The 24,462-nt window shown below is 43.1% G+C and overlaps 1 protein-coding gene across 8 annotated transcripts in view; it reads right to left on the bottom strand.

Moving 5' to 3' along the window:
- Positions 1–24,462, bottom strand: part of LOC149468331 (uncharacterized) — a 654,932-nt gene that overhangs the window by 393,630 nt on the left and 236,840 nt on the right. For all 8 annotated transcript variants that reach the window (XM_089670290.1, XM_089670291.1, XM_089670299.1 and 5 more), the window contains one exon: positions 21,068–21,209. Coding sequence is in view for 6 of the 8 variants with exons in the window: in XM_089670299.1 (XP_089526425.1) it covers positions 21,068–21,129 (62 nt within the window). In the remaining 2 variants the exon portion in view is untranslated. The remainder of the gene's footprint in view (positions 1–21,067; positions 21,210–24,462) is intronic.

The raw sequence follows: 24,462 nt of genomic DNA, 5'->3' as shown, positions 1-24,462 counted from the left end.
TTTAAGGTGATAACGTTATCATACCTCATTTTAATGTGAATGGAGGATCTGTTGGCCTAATAGGTCTATTACCTTTTTGTGAATTTAATAAAGCTGTTGGTTTTATTTATACTGCTGTTGGTTCTTTCAAAACTTCTTTCTTTAAGGGGTCTTCTGGATCCCTCAATATCTTTTTCTGTCTGTTGTATAATCAAAAAAGTGCGCTGTCCCTTTAAAGTTATATGAAACGTATGCAAATCAACAAATGTGAATAATAGTATAAATTGACAAACTGAACAAATATAAAATTCCTATTTACGAGCAGGCCATCCTCATGAAGATTGTTTGGTCAGAGACATTAACACCAGTGGCCTGCTGGAGGTCGTTTTGTAGGGCTCTGGCAGTGCTCATCCTGTTCCTCCTTGTACAAAGGAGCAGATGCCGGTCCTGCTGATGGGTTAAGGACCTTCTACGGCCCTGTCCAGCGCTCCTAGAGTAACTGCCTGTCTCCTGGAATCTCCTCCATGCTCTTGAAACTGTGCTGGGAGACACAGCAAACCTGGCAATGGCACCTATTGATGTGCCATCCTGGAGGAGTTGGACTGCCTGTGCAACCTCTGTAAGGTCCAGGTATCGCCTCATGCTACCAGTAGTGACACTGACCCTAGCCAAATGCAAAACTAGTGACAAACAGTCAGAAAAGATGAGTAGGGAAAATGTCAGTGGCCTCCACCTGTAAAACCATTCCTGTTTTGGGGTTCGTCTCATTGTTGCCCATCTAGTGCACCCGTTGTTAATTTTATTAACACCAAAGCAGCTGAAACTGATTAACAACCCCCTCTGCTACTTAACTGACCAGATTAATTGACTTGATGTGCTATACTCTGATTAAAATGTGTTCCTTTAATTTTTTTTTGTGTGTGTGTAAGTAATGTATGTAGCTGACCTCATCTGGGATTTTTCAGCAGCTAATTGTGTACAGCTGAATGGAGTCTTGTCTTCCTATATTAGGTGGCTGCCGGATCGATCCAGCAGGTTATGTATAAGAGCTGAGAGAGGCATGAAACTCGTCAACCTGGAGTCCCCCACTGTGATCTCTATGCTTTTGAGTTCTGTGTTACAAAGATGTACTGCAATAAAGGCGGTGTTTTTACCGGAATAAAGCCGTCCTGATCTTCTTTTGGATTCTAGAATTGTTTTTAATTTACAGCAAGACAAAGGTACTTTTGCCTGAGATTGCACTTCCCAAAAAAGGTTTGTTGTATTGCTTTGGGCAGCCATGATTCCGTACACCAGTGTTCACATATAATTGCAGCATCCCTTTACCCCTGGTTCACATATATGCGGCCATGTTTTGCACGGGCACGAGAGCCCATTCATTTGAATGGACTCCCGTGCCCGTGACACGCCGGGAAGAAGTCCCTACGCTTCTTTGGAAAACACAGCCCACACGGGAACCTCGGTTCCCAGTACGGTTGCATTTTCCAGTGCAGGTGGCGTGCCATTAGAACTAATGGCACCCGCCTGCGGGTCCGCAGCACCACCCGCACAGATGTGAACCTAGGATTAGACCATGGGCCCTCAACTTGGGGCCCTCCAGCTGTTGTAAAACTACAAGTCTCATGAGGCATTTCAAGGCTGACAATTACAAGCATGACTTTGTGCTAGCCTTTTCATTGATGGAACAGTTACTGATGGATTTCTTGTCTTGTTTTCAGAAGCGAGCACTAAAATTGCAGCAGAAAAAACAGGAGGAAAATTTTAAGCAAGAACAGCAACGTGAGCGTGCGCTGGGGAGAGAAAAACAATTAACAGCCAAGCCGGCTAAAAGAACATGAAATGAAGGGCATGTCTGGCCCAATCATAAACTCCGCATCCATTTAATTAAGGAAAATCGGTGCTGATACTGTTCAAGCTGAAAGCGGTTATCAAAAATTCTAGTCTGCGTTTTTTATGCTTTTAAACATCCAGTCCAGTTTTCTGCTTGCACTGACTGAGCACAAATTTCAAAAGCCTTTCAAGATAAGTGTGGGTGCAATCGTTGTGTATGATAAAGCACATGAAGAAAGTCTAAGCAAACCGTGAAGAGAATGTAGTAGCTGGAGCATGAATTCTTTTCTTAGTGTATGAAAGCACAGACTACTTTTTGTCATTACTTAGTGAGCTTAGTATGAAATCTGAGATCATAAATCTGGTATATACTGTATAGGGCCCAATCCATAAAACCCTGGAATTCTGCTGCCATCTACTGGCTGACATCAGGAAGGCAGCTTACAGTATTTGTAATCATATGTCCATGGTATTCAAGATAGGCGCTAGTCCCGCTGTCATTTAAATGAGGCAAAGATCTGCTTGCACAGTATTAGACATTTTTTACATACCTTATAAAACTCCAGGACTGGAGTTGTCTGCATATTGCTTGCTGCTGAACTTATGCTGTATGATAATCCGTATTGGTCAGTGTGAGACCCATTGCACTATTTTTGCCTGTTACATGATTGTAGACTTATGAAACGTTTTAGAGTTGCAGAAACAAAGGAGAAAATTGAGATCAATTATACATCAGAACAACCCTTAGTTTTACCCTGAGATCAATGTTTGCAGGCTATAAAAATAAAAGTACCGTATATACTCGAGTATAAGCCGAGTTTTTCAGCACATTTTTTGTGCTGAAAAACGGCCCCCTCGGCTTATACTCGAGTCAACGTCTGCAGGGGGCTGCTGTCTCTTACCTGGCTCCGGTCCCACTACGATCCGATCCAGGAAGCGGCTGCTCCTTCATTCGGTTCGTCCACTGGATGTTCGCGCGGCTGCTCGGCTCCGCCTTCTCACCGGTGATTGGCCGCCAGAACTGTAGCTCAGGAAAGGCACACAGGCGGCCAATCACCGGCGAGGATGCGGAGCTGAGCGGCCCCGTGAAAATCGAGTGAAGGAGATGCAGGTAAGTGTGCCGTGCTTAGGTGCTGCTGCAACCACATATGCTGGCTGCAGCAGCACCATACTGGAACAGGGGTCAGCAAGTGTCAGTGGGAGGAATAGTGCCCCATCATTGGTGTCACTGATACCAATGATGGGGCATTATTCCTCCCACTGACACCAACGATTGGGCACTATTCCCCCCCCCCACTGACACCAAAGATGGGGCACTATTCCACCCCCCACTGACACCAATCATGGAGCACTATTCCTCCCCCACTGACACCAATCATGGGATACTATTCCTCCCCCCCCACTGACACCAACGATGGGGCACTTTTCCTCCCCCCCACTGACACCAACGATGGGGCACTATTCCTCCACCCCCCCACTGACACCAATGATGGGATACTATTCCTCCCACTGACACCAATGTTGGGACACTATTCCTCCCACTGACACCAATGATGGGACACTATTCCTCCCACTGACACCAAAGATGGGGCACTATTCCACTGACACCAATAATGGGGTGCTATTCCCCCCACTGATACTAATGATGGGGCACTATTCCTGCCACTGATACCAATGATGGGGCGCTATTCCTCCCACTGACACCAATGATGGGGCGCTATTCCTCCCACTGATACCAATGATGGGGCACTATTCCTCCCACTGACACCAATGATGGGGCACTATTCCTCCCACTGACACCAATGATGGGGCACTATTCCTCCCACTGACACCAATGATGGGGTACTATTACCCCCCACTGACACCAATGATGGGGCACTATTCCTCCCACTGACATCAATGATGGGACACTATTTCTCCCACTGATACCAATGATGGGGCACTATTCCTCCCACTGACACCAATGATGGGGCACTATTCCCCCCACTGACACCAATGATGGGGCACTATTCCTCCCACTGACACCAATGATGGGGCACTATTCCTCCCACTGACACCAATGATGGGACACTATTCCCCCCCACTGACACCAATGATGGGACACTATTCCTCCCACTGACATCAATGATGGGACACTATTCCTCCCACTGATACCAATGATGGGGCACTATTCCTCCCACTGACACCAATGATGGGGCACTATTCCCCCCACTGACACCAATGATGGGGCACTATTCCTCCCACTGACATCAATGATGGGGCACTATTCCTCCCACTGATACCAATGATGGGGCACTATTCCTCCCACAGACACCAATGATGGAGCACTATTCCTCCCACTGACACCAATGATGGGGCACTATTCCTCCCACTGATACCAATGATGGGGCACTATTCCTCCCACTGACACCAATGATGGGGCACTATTCCTCCCACTGACACCAATGATGAGGAACGATTCTTCCCACTGGTGTTCCCACCCTCGGCTTATACTCGAGTCAATAGTTTTTCCCAGTTTTTTGAGGTAAAATTAGGTACCTCGGCTTATATTCGGGTCGGCTTATACTCGAGTATATACGGTAATGCCCGTTTTTGTGGTCAACAGTCATGCACGTGAAAGAATTTAAAAAAAAAAAATAGTATGTGTGTCTGCTCTTCCTCAGCATGTCATAATTGTAAATTTTGGGAGTGGGAATACACACCATACTACTCTCAAAGATTTCCAATAAGCAGCTGTCAGTTCTGAAAACCACCTAAAGGGCCACCAACTGGTCACCAATGTCCTACTCTAAGATATGTAGTGCCCCTCTAGTTGTCGCTTTCCTTTAGGACTGTACAAGGGAGAGCTGCTGTTCATTAGTCCACAATCCACCCATCTCTGGGGCAGCCAGTTGGCAGCATAATAGAGCTCATCAGTGCTCCCTATATATGTTAAGCTCTTCTGGGTGAAATGCATCAAACTGAGGCTTGGCCTGGTTGAACGTTTGGTGATCTTGTCCAGAACAATACAGTCTGTTTAAATCCCATGTCATTGTAGTGTGGCCAGCTTCTTTGTTTACTTTAATGCAAAAAGTTTAGCTTTTGAATCCTTCTAATATATAGAATGGATTTCCCATAACTTCCTGTCCTGATGGGAAATGAGGGGTACTCTCCCCAATAGGGACACAGGTGGCAATGCAGATCAATAGATCAGACAGAGGCTCTAATATAAATATATGTTTAGAAAATGGTACAGCTTCACATTAGATGTTGCTTGACTTGGGTCTTAGGTTCTATTCATCTTCTAACTATTCACAAGCAATTAAACAGTTGCTATCAGTAAACATAAAAGGTTTTATATTTGTTTTTTGAAATAATTAAGGTGTATATCTCTGTGACAGATTTGTACCTGTACATATCTTCTGGATGCATTCTTTCTTTTTTAGCCTGGGTGACACCAATCTTAGATTATTGTGGCCACCTTGTGAATTCTGAACTGAAAAACCGCTAAATGCACAGATAAATGACATAGACCTCAGCTGTTTTACCTGCCAAATGATTTTATTACTGTCCCTGCAGTCCTTACATTTACACAGCTCTTCCATACCACACAGTCCTGTCTTTTTTTTTCGTCAGATGGACCGAAACATGATATCCCAGAGGTGTTCTATTGGATTTAGGTCAGGCGAGCGTGGGGGTCATTCAATGGCATCAATTACTTCATCCTCCAGGAACTGCCTGCATACGCTCGCTAGATGAGACCGGGCATTGTCATGCACCAGGAGGAACCCAGGACCCACTGTACCAGCATAGGGTCTGACAATGGCTCCAAGGATTTCATCCCAATACCTAATGGCAGTCAGAGTGCCATTGTGTAGCCTGTAGAGGTCTGTGCGTCCCTCCATGGATATGCCTCCCCAGACCATCACTGACCCACCAACAAAACAGTCATGCTGAATGATGTTACAGGCAGCATAACATTCTCCACGGCTTCTCCAGACCCTTTCACATCTATTACATGTGCTCAGGGTGAACCTGCTCTCATCTGTGAAAAGCACAGGGTGTCAGTGGTGGACCTGCCAATTCTGATGTTCAATGGCAAATGCCAATCGAGCTCTATGGTGCCGGGCAGTGAGCACAGGGCCCACTAGTGGACGTTGGGCCCTCAGGCCACCCTCATGAAGTCTATTTCTGATTGTTTTCTCAGAGACATTCACATCAGTGGCCTGCTGGAGGTCATTTTGTAGGGCTCTGGCAGTGCTCATCCTTGCACAAAGGAGCAGACACCGGTCCTGCTGATGGGTTAAGGACCTTCTACGGCCCTGTCCAGCTCTCCTAGAATAACTGCCTGTCTCCTGGAATCTCCTCCATGCTCTTGAGACTGTGCTGGGAGACACAGCAAACCTTCTGACAATGGCACGTATTGATGTACCATCCTGAAGGAGTTGGACTGCCTATGCAAACTCTGTAGGGTCCAGGTATCGCCTCATGCTACCAGTAGTAACACTGACCCTATCTAAAAGCAATACTAGTGACAAACAGTCAGAAAAAAGGAGTAGGGAAAAAAATGTCAGTGGCCTTCACCTGTAAAACCATTACTGTTTTGGGGGTCGCTTCATTGTTGCCCATCTAGTGCACCCGTTGTTAATTTCATTAACCCCAAAACAGCTGAAACTGATTAACAACCCCCTCTGCTACCTAACTGACCAGATTAATATCCCAGGAGTTTCAATGACGTGATGCTATACTCTCATTAAAAAGCATTCCTTTATTTTTTTGAGCAGTGTATATAGCTGCGTAAATTGACGGCGCTATATAAGTACCTGTAATAAATATTAAATAAATTACGCCAGTACGCTTCTCTCGGAAGGCAGGTTTGGGACACAGCCCATTCTTCCGTAATCAATGCATGGAGTTTGTCAGAATTTGTGGGTTTTTTGCTCACCCGCCTTTTGAAGATTGACCTCAAGTTCTCCATGGGATTAAGGTCTGGGGAGTTTCCTTACCATGCACCCAAAATTTCGATGTTTTGCTCCCCAAGCCACTTAGTTATCACTTTGGCCTTATGGCAAGGTGCTCCATCATGCTGGAAAAGGCATTGTTCCTCACCAAACTGTTCTTGGATGGTTGGGAGAAGTTGTTCTTGGAGGATATTTTTGTACCTTTTTTTATACGTGGCTGTGTTTCTTAAGGAAAATTGTAAGTGAGCCCACTCCCTTGGCTGAGAAGCAACCCCACACATGAGTGGTCTCAGGATGCTTTACTGTAGGCATGACACAGGACTGATGGGGGGCCCCACCTTTTCTTCTCCAGACAAGGTTTTTTCCGAATGCCCCAAACAATCGTAAAGGGGAGTCATCAGAGAAAATGACTTTACCCCAGTCCTCAGCAGTCCAATCCCTGTTCCTTTTGAAGAATATCAGTCTGCATATCAATATCAAGACACATTTATTGCAATTTTTTTTTAATCAAAGACATGTAGCAGAGTACATTTTGGCCAAAATGTATGAAGAAATTTGATTTTTTTTTTAATTCTTTTATTGGACATGTTTTATAGCAGAAAGTAAAAAAAAGTGTTTTTTTTTTTTTTTTTTAATTTTCAGTCTTTTTTAATTTATATTGCAAAAAATAAAAAAACCCAGTGGTTATCAAATACCACCAAAAGAAAGCTCTATTTGTGTGAAAAAAATATATTGCATGACAGCGCAATCGCCAATTAATTAACGCAGTGCCGAACTGCAAAAAAAAAAATGGTCTGGTCATGAAGGGGGTAAAATCTTCAGGAGCTCAAGAGTCAAAAACTATGGGCTGCATTTAGATCAGTAAAAATAAGTGGCATTTTTTGCTGTGTGCAAGAGCCCTAAGGCTTAGTTTACACATGCAGTTGGGGGGGTAGTAAAAAATAGGCAGCTGAGGAGCGCCCCCTTCAATTTATTGGGTCCTGTTTACCATGGTACTACCTGCTGAACACAACCTGTGGCTGTGGTAACTTGCACCTGCCCGGTCTGGGGACAGTAAAACTGAATTGGCCCATGAAAGCCAAGGCATAAGGCTACATTCACACGGGCGACTACCCCTGGTGCAATATACAGAGGCAGGATGTGGCTGTGTCCAGCAGCAATCATTGCAGGTAATTACTGGCTGTGTGGACAGCCATTGCTAATTGCAGCTGCTGGTGCCCTGTCATTAACCCCCCGGTCACATCAAAGCAGATTTTGAAATCGTGAGTCCCTTTCCTCAGAGCTACTGAGCAGCCTCTGGTGCAGATGTGTATGGATGATGGGAGCCTTGCTGGTGATGGGCTCAGTAGCTCTGAGGAGAGGGACTCGTCCCGAAACGCGTCAACCATTTGACCGCACTGACAGTTGGATCACCTTGCTTGCCGTTCTGGCCATCGTCATTATGCAAATGCTCTTTAGATACATGCTTGGTCTGTGGGTATGTTTTTACCTTTCAATAAACCTTGGATAATGCACTAGATGTGTGCGCCACCTGTTTATTCTTTATCTAGTGGCTGATCTCCCCGTCTGAGGAGGGCTGCACCCCTGAAGCATTTCCTTTGGTTGTCGCTGTCCTGGTTCCCTTGGCTTCCTGTTTGGCTGTGCATTTCCTGAGGCCCTGGAGAGTACACGCGATATCCGATTTAGTGCATGGACTACTTTAGAAATCAGTGCGGCTCCGACCAATTCGGAACTGCACCGATATGACCGCTCTAACAGCAGACAATAGGGTGCAACTTGGCATACGATTTGCAAGTCGCCTGGCATCCAAATCGCACCCAATGTGATCGGGGTGTAAGGCTAATTTCACACTAATGCATAGCAAAAATTACTGCTGTTTTTACTGCATTTGCAGTGCATTTTTTACAGAACATATGACTCAAAAACAGCAACAAAAATGCAACAAGGGTGCATTTTTGATGCGTTTTTGCAACGTTTGCCATTCATTTCAATGGGGAGGTGCATTATTGGTGCATTTTTTCCTGCACCACAAATGCAGCGGAACTGCAACAGATCAGTGTGAAGACTTCCATAGGATTATAAGTTTACACATTTTTTTTCCACTTTTTTAACGCAAAAGTGGAAGAAAAACGGATCAGTGTGAAAGAAGCCTTTACCCCAGGTTCACACCTAAGCATTTTCTGCTGCGGTTTGCAGAAATGCAGTACAGTCCATTTAACATGATTTCCTATTGGACATGTTCACATCTGTGAGTTTTCAGGGACTTTTTTTAACGCAAAAAGTTGTGTTTTTGGTTTTATAGACTTCAATGGAAACGCTGCAGAAAAGCATGCGCTGCGTTTTTGATACATTTTGCGTTTTAAATCTGCCTAGCAACAATAATTTTTTTTTTTTTAAAAAAAAGCAAAACACAACGCAAAAGACAATGCAAAAATGGCTCAAACACAACCTGCATAGGTGTGAAGCTAGCCTAAGTGTACAGGGCTTTGTGGCTGCAGCTAGCTGCTCACAGGTGGCAGAAACCGCTGCAGAAATCGGTGGATGTTGGCCTCTGTCATTTGTACCGCTGTTTTAGGAGTCTTAGGAGCTTCCTTTTCCACCAGCTGCGCCCCCTACTGTATGATATGGGAACTACAGGCCAGTGATAAGATGACACAAGGCTGGATTCCAGGCATTGATGTGTGGCCATCTGTGCTTTGCCACTCAATATGATCGTCAGGAAATGAGGACACAGTATAAAGGTTTCCTAATTGATGCAATACACATTGTGCAATAAAGGAAGTTAATCCCTATTAAAGTTCGGTGTTACACTCGAAATACGAGTTATAGGCCTGCACTGGGTCACATTCATTGTCCTAGGTCTGCCTTGGCTGCCTGTACTCCTCAGAATCCAGTTCAAAGTACTGATACGATCACCTAAACCTGCTGGTTGCCATTTTAAGAATCTTTTGTATCAAATGTTTAATACAAAAAACACATAAAACAGTGAAACAGAGTCCTAAACTAACCATCCACCATGCAATCTGATTGTAGGCTTTCCTTTAGATCTACCATCAATTCTAGAGCAAGGACCTGCTTTAATTGATACTAATTAAATGGATTGTTTAGCTTTGTCCTCCTATCAGGCCTGGTTCACACCTATGCAGTTTCCCTTTGATCTGTTTCTGCAGTGCTTTTTGCGATGCGTTTTGCATTTTTTGTACATGTGTTTGTTTTTTTTCGATTGTTTTATTGCCATCTGCACAAATATATACAGCATAACAGGTCTGCATAAAAACAATTTCTGGTACAAAACCTTTGAAGAAAAATACAGAAAAGAACAAAAGTGAGTCCGTAAATATTATCCAGTTCTTCCAAGACATTGCACAATGTAACACAACCAAATGGCTAATCAAATGTTGTCTGCAAAGCCATACAGTAAATATAATAAGACGGATACCACAAGTACATAGAGCAGTTTCACATGTATTATTCTGTGTGCAGCAGTAAGATGTTGCTTCTTAGTAATAGAGATAGTTAAGACAAATTGTCAGGAAAAGAAAAGGAACACAGAAAGATTGGAATCAGATTTGAAACCAAACTTTGTGGTGTGAACTCCCACACTTCCTCAACCTTTCAACATACTGGGAACACCACAGTGTCATGTACCAGTGCATCCAATAATCAAAGACAACAATGGATCATACTCTATACAGTAATTATACCCCTCCAGGACTGTTGTCTACTGTATCCGATGATTCTATCCATCTACACTAAATTCAAAGACATTTTTTAGGCCATCCTCTTGCTTCATATGTCATTTCATATAGTGGGACATTATAATTCACTCTTTTTTCCCAGGCTGCCAAACCGAGGACATCCGTTTGTGTCCAATGTAACACGATCAATTTACACACATAAAAAAATAATCATCTCAAGAAGGTTTGCGTGACATTATTTATAATATCGTCCTCAATTACCCCCAGGAGGAAAATAAGTGGGCTACAAATATTTGGTAAATCAAAGACATCTGCTATAAATTGGGTGACGTGAGCACATTGGTCAGACCATAGCACACTCCCAGACCATATGCAGGAATGTTCCCTCAGCCCTGGTTCACACTGATGCAGTGCGGAATTCGCAGCATTTTCTGTGCAAATTCCGCACCGCATCAGAATCGCACCCCGTTCATGCGAACTGCTGCTGGTGTGTATGTTACGTTAACAACACCCCAAAAGCGGTCCAAAAAACGCGGTGCAATGTGCAGAATTGGATCACATAGGTGTGAATACCCATCCGATTCTAGTGAGGACCCAAAAAAATGGTCCTGTACCTTTTTGGTGCGGGTGTGGTGCGATTGGAGCCTTGCATAATGTATGGCTCCAATCGCACCACACACAAATCGCATCTGATTTGCACAGGAATGCGGTGAGGTTCCTGTACGAATCACATGCGATATACCGCACCACATATATGTGAACCCAGGCTAAGTCACTGAACATTTATAACATGTTGCAGAGTCCCTCCTACCCATCTTAAATAATCTTAGTGGCATAGCCAATCAAAGTGCTCTGTTATGGGGCTCTCAGGGTTGGTTGTGGGTAATGGTCGGCATCTCCAGATCTTCATGCTGTAGAGGGGCAGATGGAAGGTCCTGACGGTGCAGTCACATATGACCGAAGCACTTCTGACCATCTTTGAGCTGTCAGATCTGGGACAAGAGCATACCATCTTTCCCTAGTTCTATGGCATTGTCTACGATCTATCAGAATCAGTGCGGAGTAATAGCTAGAGACCAATTTATTATGCTCCGGTCTCAGAAGGAGTGTCTCCAGTCGCACGTGCGTTTTTGATTCGTTTTACGTTTTTTATTTTTCTTTCTAACTTTTTGCTGGGCAGATTAAAATGCATCAAAAATGCAACAAAAACACACTACATACTTTTCTGCAGTGTCTCCATTGAAGTCTATAAAACCAAAAATGCATTTTAAAAAGTCCCTCTCCAAAAATCACACCTGGTGAAAATGTGAGATATGAACCTGTCCTTTAGGAAATCATGTTAAAGTGGAGGTCCAGCTGACAAAAAAAAGAAAAAGAAGAGTCAGCAGCTACAAAAACTGCAGCTGCTGACTTTTAAAATACAGTAACTTACCTGTCCCTCGGTCCAGCGGTGTCCTCACCACCGCTGGTCTCACCGGCCGCCTTCTCTCCCTGGCGCATCTTCAGTGTGGGCACCCGGCTGTGGCTTGCGGCTTCACAGCCAGGTGCCCGCTGTGCATGTGTGAGTAGCGCTGCACTTTGTGAATGGTCCCGTAGTCTTCTGGGACCTGTCACGTGTCCCAGAAGAATATGGGGAGGGAGGACAACTTCCACTTCCCACTTCCGATTGCCTAGGCGATCACAGCGGTAGTGGGAGCGGGTACCTGACAAATTTGGGCACCCTCTCCCCCATGGTGCCAATCCTTAATGGGGAGCGGGGGAGGGGGGGGGGGGACAAAGCAAAAAAGCGTAACTTCCCCTTTTGGGTGAAACTCCGCTTTAAATAGATGGCTGTGCATTTCTGCAAAATGCAGTAGAAAATGCATAGGTTTGAACTTAGACTTACATAGTTTTGGTCACTCAGGAGATTGTACAATTAGATTGTTTAGTGTATGGCCAACTTTAGGGTGTGGTGTGCAAACAATAAAAATTGTCATGTGCAAAGGAAAAATTCTGTCTGGGAAAATGTAGTCCATTTACCAACTGCAGATTAAGGCTCCGTTCACACTAATGTGTTCTTTAGCGTTTTTTTGCAGAAACGCACTATAATCCATTTAACATGGTTTCCTATGGAACATGTTCACATTTATGCTTTTTTGAGCTGCTGCATTTCGGAAAGGGTCAGGGACTTTTTTCAAAGCAAAAAGCAGCATTTTTGCTACAATAGACTTCAATGGAGAAGCTGCTGAAGTGCACAGTAGTGCATTTTTGCCGCATTTTGCATGTTTATTCTGCCCAGCAACAACAAAAATTAACTTTACCAAAAACCTGAACAAAATGCAAAATGCGTCAAACACGCGTTGAGAAAAACGCAAAGCAAGCTGAAAAAAGCACTGGAGAAAGCATCAAATGCCAATATATATGTGAACCAAGCCTAAGCAAACAGACTGTGACTGCTGTCAGAAGCTGGCCATACACTATTTGATTTTTTTTTTCCCTTTTTTTTTTTTAATCCAAACAACTTTTATTGTCAATATAATAGAGAAAATGGAACAGTACTTACAGAATCCAGAATGACATTACTGCAACAGTAGGATTACACACAAAAAGAACAATGTGGATATGCAGATCCCGTAATAAACAGAATAACAGAAATGGTAATCAAAAAAAACAGAGACCACAATGATCCAAAACTGTCTTGACAATATCTTGCTTTTTTCTTTTTACGTCTTATTCCTTCCTGACCAGATGTAAACAGAAATGGGGGAAAGGAACAAAGCCCAAAACGTGTCTTCAAACAATTAAAAAAAACCCACATCAACAACCTCTGGTTCTCCCGAGACGTCTCATCAAAAAGAATGGGAGATGCACATGAACTCCCCCAGGGGGAGGAGTGGAGCCACACACCTGGTATAAAATGTCACACCTGCAGAAGTCGGTCCAATATCAATTGAGGAGGGGGCCAGCCAATGTCACTATTAGATTTTTGAACGAATGTTCATATGAACAGTCATTCCAAATTTTTCAGTACATTTGATGGTTTGATGAATGTCGTTCGAAAATTGAATTTGATATTAACATTTGATTTTGAAACAAATGTTATTTCCCAAATGAAAACCACATACACTGTTGCAGATTTGTTCATTTGGGAAAAACTTTCCATCCAGCTCCTTCGAATTTTCTTGCCACTGTGGTCAAAAATGAACATTAGTTTGATCCACTAATGACTGGAATATTGAACAAACATTCTTAAAGTGAAAATATCTGAATTACATTTTACTACGTATGATAAGATTGAAATGGAGTTGATCTGCCAACCCCCCTGGATGTGTATGTTGACCTGTAATGGATTCCTAAGGGGCTCTGATCACTTGAAACCAAGCAACAGAGCACGCCGGTTTTGCAGAAACGCATCAGGCGGAGTCTTGGTGAGACGTCATCGTGCACTGGCGTGTCGGCTGACATCGTGACCGGTTTGTGTATACGAAGAAGTTTATTCCCGTTTATCTGTAAGTGCATTACTTTTAACATAAAAAGATTGTTCTACTTACTGCACTATGAAGCTTCTCCCTATTTGCACTTCACATATGCCTGCTTAACCTCCCTGGCGGTAATCCCGAGTGTGGCTCGGGGTTAATTTACAGTAACAAAAGCGGTAACCCCGAGCCACACTCGGGATTACATTGTAGTGCTTCTCCTACATTTTGTCCCTAGTGCTTTGTCCTGCGCCCTGCCTGCACTTTTACCGTTCTTTTTGCCTGGAAACTTGAGAACGTCCATGGCATCCAAAAAGCGTCCCTTTGAGGCAAAAGCGGTTTTAGACCAGCTAGAGAACAGCGATAGTGAATTAGAACCACTTGCAGAATTGAGCAATAATGATTCGTTGGGAGATTCATCATCAGACACTGAAAACAATTCTGCGACTGAGCTCAGTGATGTGCGAACTTGGTGTTCTATTTCAAATTTCAGTGTTTTTAGTTTGACTACATTATTGAATTAAATGTATTATTATTTTTTATAATTATTTATTATATTATAATTTATGATTTCGGGTTTCAAACTTTATCATACCCGGGATGTTTACTAGACTTTTGTTTGGACAGATTTAAGTGAGTTATTCCTAAGAATTACAGGCCTACAATAAAAAAAAACAAGATATTTCCATGCAAAACAATGTACCACTTTGACATTCAAAAATATTGATTAGTTTGACCGCCAGGGAGGTTAATGAGTGATCAGCTTATTCCATCTCTATCATTTGAGATCCACTTTATCTGGTAAGAGGCCATTCTCTTTCCCTTTGAGGAGCACTTTTCCAGCACTGGAGCACTTTTTTGAAGTGGAGGTTTATCAACACTGAGCACTTTCTTCACTACGTGGATTCCATATAGATCACATGAACCTTTTGAGTTGCTTTTAAATGCTACAAATGTTACATTTTATATTTTTTCAGTTTGTCAATTTATACTATTATTCATAATTGGTGATTTGCATACGTTTTACACAACTTTAAAGCGACAGCACACTTTTTTGATTATACAACAGAGAGAAAAAGATATTGGGGGATCCAGAAGACCCCCTAAAGAAAGAGGTTTTGAAAGAGAACCAACAGCTTTATTAAATTCACAAAAATATAATAGACCTATTAGGCCAACAGATCCTCCATTCACATTAAAATGAGGTATGATAACGTTATCACCTTAAAATGACCCGGGCCACACACAGTAACAAATTAATCGCTAAACAACTACCCTCCGTCTTAAATGAGCAAAGTTGATGAGTCAATTCTATCCAGAGTCTCATATATCGGGAACACATTCAGCCACATAGGCAGGGAACTGAGCTCTGGAAAATGGACTCACCAAACAAAAAAGTCTGAAAGTGAAAGGCTTCTTTGCCCTCAAGTTAGAGAGGTGATTTTATACTTCAATATTTTTACTGAAAGATTGGTATACAACAGTATACATAGAAATAGAGACAATATGCACCAACACGGTGAGATGAAGTATATAAACATATACTTAGAACATAACAGCACATGAGAAATATAGAAAAGATATCCCTAGTCAACCACATTGTATACAAAGGACACCACCAGATGGGAAATTTTACATCTATCATTGAACATAGGCACCAAAGTGCCATAGAGATTTACCAAAAGTATCAAAGACCAATTCAGAGAAAGAAAAGAAATAAGGATTAAGACTAGAAAAGTCAGAAAAAGGCGCTTGGGAACCAGAGACCAACGAAGTAGCGTTTAATCGAGATCTTTGATAAAGAATGGGCCACATCTCGCCAAGTATCCAAGTCTAATGAGCTATTCAAATCCCGTTCCCATTCAGTCATATAAGATAATTTAGTCAACAAGGGAAGCATAGACAATGGATAAACGACCCCTCATCATCCCAGTTGCTCCACAGGAGACCTCCAACGGACTGAGTGTGCAAGGTTCTGTGATTAATTTGAGTTTAATACCGATAAATGAGATAAGTTGATAATAATGAAATAATTCCCCAGGAGGCAATTGATATTTTGTCATGAAACATTGGAGAGAACTGGGGCAAAGCCCATCCAGGTACGCAGCAACCCCTTATTTATCCACCATTGAAACACCGACGGTGATAAGCCAGGTATAAACTCGGGATTGCAAAAAAATGGAGCTAGTGGAATATGTTGGGAGAATAAATGTTTGCGAGCTCACCATCTATCCCACACCGTTAATGAATAGGACAACGTAGGACACAGAACAGGAGGACGCAAGCGACTGGGAAGCCACATAAGAGCCCCAACAGCGTAAGGAGAGCAAGATAAGGTTCAATGCCAACCCACTGGGGGACATAACTCCTGGCCGTAGTACACGATAATCGTGCTATCTGAGCCGCCTGAAAATAGGCAAAAAGATTAGGAAGTCCCAAACCGCCATGCTTCTTTAGAGAGGTGACTTTAATATGGAGTTATTGAAGAAAGAAAAGACTTGGATTTTTAAAATAAAAACTTTGGCACCCCTCGGGTTAAATAATGAAATGAGTTTAAAGGTCTTTCTAGAGCCATGATGGTCACTATTCCCTTTAATTGAAATGTTTCCCCCCTTTTAATGTTCTTTGAATTACCACTGTCTGTGCCATTGATAATTGGGTTCTGTTCTATGAATAACTATAGAAAAAGTGGACCCCGTTTAATATATTGAATTAACATGCAATTATAGTACCACCGTGGATGTTTAAAATTGCTTTATATTGATTTCCACCTATAACTTTTAAAAGTAATGGTTTGTCTGAGACATAGAGGTGCTGTCCCTTAAACTGGGACCACCCCTGGCCATTTTAAGTGGCTGAACGGGATGTCTTTCCTATTAAAAGGCCGGGAGCACGTATGTCCCGACGTCCTGACAAAGCTCACGGTCACGTGGGCGAAACGTGTTGACGTAGGCAGCGTCAGCTAGTCCCTGGGCCACACCTACACAGGTGGTCATGTGTGGATCCGCCTCACGCTGATTCAAGCATGGCAGTAATGTATACGCCACCTCCGCTACACTACCTAAGACTACCGCTTTGAGCCTTTACAACCAGAGGGTCATCTATTGTAACCCGGCGGGGTTTTCAGAGGCTGTCACGGTCTGCTCACTCGGATGACATTAAAACCATCATCTTATCTGCCAACCATGTGAAGATCGTTACATTGTCACTAGATGCCCATATCGTTTAGAGTGGTGAGAGCCTGCGGGCACGTTTTATGTGGCAGCTGCCGTTTCAATGCAACTAGCTCTACACCTCTTGTATGCTTTAACCACTTCCCATCCGGCTCATGTATATAAATGGCCAGACAGAAGCAGTGCAGGGGCGGGTTGCCGTTCATAAACGGAGCCCGCCACTTTCAGCCTGGGTACGCTCCCTGGGACACAGTGAAACACCGATTGCTGTACGGGACCTCTGTGTGAGGTTCCGATCATGTGATCACTGATTGGCCAATCAGTGATCAAATGAATAGTAGTAAGCAAGATGTCACTTCTAACATCATTGCTTACTACGTGTGAAGTCTGTGAATGATCACAGAGAGCACATGGTACAAGGCTATTCACAAAAGCCTTATATCATGTGACAAGCTGCGACCAATCACAGATCACACAGTATTTCTCAATGGCACAAAAAATGCAGCCAGACAGAAGGAAAAATGATTGCTTTTACAGCCTTTATGGGTGTAAAAGCAATCAGTGTAATGAAAAAGAAAAAAAAAAAAAAAAATCTTCATCCCCCCCACAAGTACAGTATCAATATGGTGACGGTATGTTAAATAAAATAAAAAAAACATAAATGATAATATAATTTACTAAAAAGATAACTGAATAAATTTTGGCCAAGATTATTTATTTGCAAACGGTTATAACAAAAACACATTTAAAAAATTTTTTGGACTTTTTCATTTATATAGCAAAAAAAAAAAAAAAATCCCAGTGGTACAGTGTTGCATGACCGCGCAATTGTCATTCAAAGTGTCATTGAAAAATGATTGCTTTTACAGCCTTTATGGGTGTAAAAGCAATCAATGTAAAAAAAAAAATCTTCATCACCCCCCACAAGTAGTGACAGTGACATGGTGACACTGTACTGCTAGGGTGACCGTATGTTAAAAAAAAAAAAAACAAAAACAAATGATAATATAAAAAAATAAACTAAAAATTTAAAAAACATTTTGAAAAATTATAATTCTTGGTTATAAACTAATTTGGATTATTTTTTCAAAATTTTTGTACTTTTTCATTTATATAGCAAAAAAAAATAAAAATCCCAGTGGTGAATAAATACCACCAAAATAAAGTTTTATCTGTCTCGAAAAAATGCTAAAAAATGTATATGGGTACAGTGTTGCATGACCGCTTGCTGGTGTTGGTACCACTGGGAGCAACGGCACCCCATCGTTCGCGTCACTGGGAGCAACGGCGCCCCATCGTTCGTGCCACTGGGAGCAACGGCGCCCCATCGGTCGTGCCTCCGGGAGAAACGGTGCCCCATTGGTCGTGTCACTGGGAGCAACGGCGCCCCATTGGTTGTGTCACTGGGAGCAACGGCGCCCCATTGTTCCTGTCACTGGAAGCAACGGCGCCCCATCGTTCCTGTCACTGGGAAGGAGGAAACCAAAATGTAGAAAATGTGGAGGACCAATCTAGGCGAGTGCCCTCCACACATCAATTGGTGCCGGCCCAATCCATGATTGTAGCACTGGAGGAACATGAAAGTAAGTTGGCAGCACTTCAATGATTTTGCAGATAAAGCATTTATTGGTATGCAATACAAACATGACAGCGCCCTGAATGGACAGAGAACAGTAAATGTGTTTTGATACAGACATTACTGACTAAGTGATGACTAAGCACATGCCTGTGTGAAACGCGTTTACTGCTCTCTGTGTATTGTGGGAGCCGTCATGTTTGTATTGCATTTTTCTTGAAGATTCCAATAAAAGTTTTATCTGCAACATCATTGACGTGCGCCCAACCTACTTTCCTGTTCTTCGAGTCCTTGGAAGGAATTGTGCCCCATCGTTGGTGTCATTGGGAGAGTGTAGGGTTAACTTCTTCATGTTCTATAGTTTGAATGCCATGCCATAGATATATTAATTATTTTTGTAAAAGAGCATATTCCACGCTCTACTTTTTTTCAAATTTTTCCAGAGAAAAAAAAAAAAACTTTTTGCCAGGCCTTCCCATCTCTAGATGTGGCAAAAATTCAATGCAATATTTATATTCTTCACCTTACTAGCTTACTAATTGCATCATGATCTGAAGCTGTAAATTGCAAAACACTAAAACAGATTCCCTCCTCCACTTAATGACTGGAGGGACCTGTCATTGCAAAAATGATAACTACATTCACCATAAAGAACTGGCAACTGGATGCTGGGACATGTAGTCCCAAAGAGGGTCATCTTGTGATGTGCTCAGTTTGCACTTTCTGGTCAATGAGTTGGGGAAGCACTGCTAAACATCTGCAGCCAGCAACGTTGATAACCTCAGTGCAATAAGTGTTTCCTCGTATTTGTAAATAAAATGATTTACCGAGGAGTGTTTTATTTGTGGATTTTAATATATTAAAAAGGCAAAAAAATGGAGACTTTATTACCACTTTAAAAACCAGACAAGACGCAGAGACTGGCCAAAAGATTGGAATTTCTATGGTCCTAAGACCTGATGCAAGCATATCAGCAAATGGAGACCATGCAGGTTTAGCTGTACCTATACAATGTGCTGAACCAACTTCCCAAATCTCTACTACTAGGAGAGAGTGACCCAAGTCTGTCTATGCACACCCATCAAAATGTTACATTTATAAAAAACCACTGACAACCAAAAAGTGAACATTTCTTGTATCAGTGTGCTGGATGGCATAATGTATGTCTACAAGTGGCATGAAATGGGCAGACTTTAGCCTTCCAGAGACCACAGTGAACTGGTTGCTGAAATTAGCTGGCTGTATCATACAGTACATACACTTTATGGCTAAACTCTGCCAAATGATTGAGTCCAGGTGCACAAAGGCAGGTCCATGATGACACCGTTTATGGAGTTTGGTTTGAAATAACTCACGTGGCCACCACAGAATCCTGAATTCAACCCTACTGGCAGGATCACCGCTGGGCTGAAAAAACAAACAAACTTGTAGTGTGTACCAGGCACAACTTTCAGTTGCTGGCTTCAAAGCAAAAAAGTATACATAGTCTGTGTGTCTACTATAGTAAGCAGTCACAGTCTGAGAAGAAAAGCCTGTCCCCTGACAGCAAATTGCAGAGAAGGACCCTTGCTCTTTCTGTGGAAGCAGCGTTTGTTCTGCACAGGACAGACCTATAGCTTTGGGATCAGCGACACTCATGCACCTTGCAGATTGGAGAGTTCTGTCTCTGACTCAGCAGTGGGTGTATCAGGTCTCTGAAAGGCAACCGTTGCCTCCACACAGCGAGAAAGGGTCCTTCTCAGCAGCATTGCAGATAGTGGACAAAATGTTCTTCGCTTTGTTTTTGTTACAATACTTTTGTTTTGATGCATCTTAAATGTATTTAGCGGATTTAAACTGAAAAATGTGTTGACTTTTACATTTTCAAAAGCAGAACAGATATTGCAATCCCCTGTAATTGTCTCAGAACTGCAACTTAAAGTGATTCTAAACCCATTTCATTTTCTTTAAAATAATAAACATGTCATACATACCTGCTCTGCACTCCCCTCAGGTCCCCCGCTGGTGGTCCTGGCTCCTCCCCCTTTGCCAAGTGTCCTCATAGCAAGCCACTGGCTATGGGAGCACTCGTGCAGGTTCACTGCCGAGCCAGTTCTGAGTGTCCATTGACTCACAAAGCACAGCCTGGCCCGGCTTCCTCCTCACTGGCTGCGATTGGCAGAAGCCAATGGCTCCCGCTGCTGTCTCTGAGCCAAAGAGGAGGGAGAGAACAGAGAGATGGAATATTGATTTTTGCCAAAATGTCATCTATCCTTCTAGTGTATGATCTGAAATTACTAAGAATAAAAAGGAGCTCTGGATAGGCAGTGGATTGCTGCTGACACTATATGTGTGTTTTGGTTATAGAACTAAACTGCCCGAGTGATGCCTGCTGTAGTACTCCAGTGATAAAACATGAAAAGGAACCATGGCTTACCTTGCTCCTATGATCACCAGGTAATCCAGTAACCTGAGAAATGGCTTTTTCTTCTGCCCCATGGTCCCAACTTCCTACTGAATCATCTCACACACTGCTCAGCTCACTGGACCATCACTGATCAAGGAGAAACCAGCAGGAACTTTAAACCGAGAGAAAAATACACAAAAAGAAACAACAAAATCTATAAATACATTTCACACATACCAGCCTTTATATAATATTAACCTCAAACATATGGCTGAAATATTTATACAGGTCTTATATGACAGAGGATTTGTATTTCTATCCCTCCAGTCCTGAGATCTACACAGCTCTGCCACAGAGCACAGTCCTGTTTGGCAGGGCAGGAACCCCATTTTTCTCTGCTGCAGTTAACACTTACAGGTCTTGCCGTTCCCCCAGCCTATGACTGTTATGTTTATAGATATATTAAAGGGAGCTCCACCCAAAACGGGCAGCTCTGCTTGTCTACCTCCTACCCCCTCCACTGACACATTTCGCACATTTTTGGGGGGGGAGGGGGGAGCGGATCCCTGGTTCTGGCAAGCCCTCCTCCTTCCCCCCTCACAGTCTTCTAGGACACTTTACAGAAGATTGACGGACCATTCAGGAGGTGCAGTACAACGCGTCCATGCGCAGTGGGCACAAGGCTCTGAAGCCACAAGGTGTCACAGCTGGGTGCCCACAGTTGAGATGCTGGCGCCAGGGGGGGAGACAAGCGGGAGAAGGGACGGCATGGGCGAGAACATCACTGATCCTGCTAAGGCAGAGTTCAATATTTTAATAGGGGTATAAAGTAGAACTATAAGCAACATTTTTTTTTCATTTTGGATAGAGGAAGGGAGGGTTATAACCCCCGTAAGTTTTTTTTTTTGCCATCTGTGTCCCATTGGGGAGATTTACCTTCACCTCCTGTCCCATAGCCAAAACAGGAAGTGAAGAAGATCCCTGCAAATTAAGGGAATCCTTTGGGGTCCCCCATTGGAAGATTTTCCCTCTATTACTTTTCTTGGGACAACATAAAATTTGGGATTTTCTTTGACTTTTACCTTCGATGATAATGGCAAACAGGACAAACAGAGAGGGGGAATCTCCCAGGGACACAGACAGCAATAAAAACCTGACAGGTGTTCCAATCCCTCTCCACTCTACCCAAAAAAAAAAAGTTTATCCTTCGTTATACCTTAAGGCTTTCTAATCACAAGAATGAAAATACTCCATAATACTCGCTGCCGGTATTCTCACCTTCCAAAGCCTTTTAGTTCACGGATAAGTTCACCTTTTGATAAAAAAAATTTAAAAATGCACATTTTATTTGCAGGTAAAAAAATGTGCATTATTTTTTGCTGCAGAAGCCTGGAAAGCATTGCACCAGCGATAGGCAGATCACTGATACCATGCAGGTCTCCTGCAGATCTGTCAGTACATCTGCTCACCCCATACAGGATGTACAAGCAAGCAGATATACTGACAGGAAGACTGAATGAACTACCCCAGTGCTCCACAGTGCCGTGGTAGTTCATTGAGAACTACAAGCTGACAGCCGCTAAGTCTGTCGGGACTAGTAGTTTCTCATTCACAGAGGAGTGACGCGGCCGGGCAAATGGAGCCCCGCACGGCCACATTTTTAAAAAATTTGACAGCTATCGGGGAGAAGATCCCTCACTAGCTGACAAAGCTGGGGATCTGCAGGGAGCGGGGGCCAGTGCTTTCATAACATGTTACACTCTGAATATGGGGGTAACATGTTACAAAAGGGGAATTAACCTTTAACCACTTGCCCTCCAGAGGATTTACCCCCCTTCCTGAGCAGGCCATTTTTTTGCATTATGGCTGCTCAATGGTACGATGGTATTTGATTGCCTATGCGTTTTTTATTTATTGCACAATAAAAAATAAAAAAAAGACTGACAATTTTGAGAAAAAAACAATATTTTTGACCTTTTGCTATTACACATGTCAAGTAAAAAATTTTTAAAAATCACATTTCATCATAAATTTAAGCCAAAATGTGTTCTGCTCCATGTCTTTGCTATAAAAAATCCCAATATGTGTAAATTAATTGGCTTACGTGAAATTTATAGTGTTTACAAATGGCGGTATATATACTGGGTTTTATTTATTTTTTTTTTTTACTAGTAATGATGGCGATCCGCAACGTATAGCAGGACTGTGGTGGCCATTCTGACACTGGGGGGGAACTGACCTGTTGTCACTGACATCCCTAAGGACACCAATATAGTGATCAGTGCTAATAAAAACCACTGACACTGCACTAATGGCAGTGGGCAGGAAGGGGTTAACATGTGGGGCGATCAAAGGGTTAACCTGTGTGCTGTGTTACTATGGGGCTGTGTGTTAGTGCTATGCACAGCCATGCAAAGCAGTGTGCAGGAGCTGACAGGGAAGAGAACTGTTTTGTTTACAAACCATTCTCCCCCCCACCCCCCTTTACAGATGTTTGGCCATAACCAGGTGTGGTGACTGATAGCCGCAGCCGCTAATGATGGCGCGGGGGGTAGGGCACACATGCGCCCACTACCTGGCAATGTAAAATCAGGTATATACACGTGATTTTGTGCACCCCTGCCGCCTTGTAGCAGTACTTCTATATAGGGTGGACGGGAAGCGGTTAATACATTACTGATGTTTACCTTCCTGGTGACACCTCTGGCACGTGTGCATTCTAATGAATATTCTCAGTATCCTGAAATGCTGCGATGTGAAGACACCTTTGCTCTAATGACATGATCACAGATCTCCAGTATAGGTTCTCACTCTCACAAGCCTTCCTCTATTTACTTCCCGAAACACCATGTGACAAGGAACATCACAGGGGCTGTGTCATCACTTAGGCTACTTTCACGCTGACCTGCGGCAAAAACACATATGCATATTTCACACGTTTATACCGCGGTTGCTGTGCGTTTTGTGGTGTGTGTTACATGTGTTGCATTGCAAAGCATATTGGTGAATAGCTGGTTGTTAAGGACGTCATCAGGTACTGGCTTCTTAACCACTTGACAACCAGCCTATAGCTGAATGAAGGCTACAGCGCGGTTGTCCAGTTCTGGGAAGGCGTCATACGACATCCTCCTAGAACGCGCCCTCCCGCGTGCCCCCAGCGGCGCACATCTGGTGATCTCCGTGATTGCTGTGTCCTATGTACACAGCTGATCACGTGATGTGGTAAAAGGGCAATCATAGCAGCCTTTTACCACATGATCAGCTGTGTCCAATCACACAGATCACTGGGTAAATGCAGTTGCTGGTCGTCGGCTTCACTTTCCTCACGCTGTCACAGTGTGAGGAAAGTCCTGCCGATAACCGGCAATTGTCTGAAAACAGATTGGCACTGATGATCAGTGCCACCCACATGTGCTCAGCAGTGC

The sequence above is a fragment of the Staurois parvus genome, unplaced genomic scaffold (assembly GCF_062004578.1).
Source record: "Staurois parvus isolate SC_StPar_1 unplaced genomic scaffold, SC_StPar_1.0 ptg000089l, whole genome shotgun sequence".
NCBI classification, from domain to species: domain Eukaryota; kingdom Metazoa; phylum Chordata; class Amphibia; order Anura; family Ranidae; genus Staurois; species Staurois parvus.
Note: the sequence above shows the minus strand (reverse complement) of the source record. Positions and strands in the feature narration are given on the sequence as shown.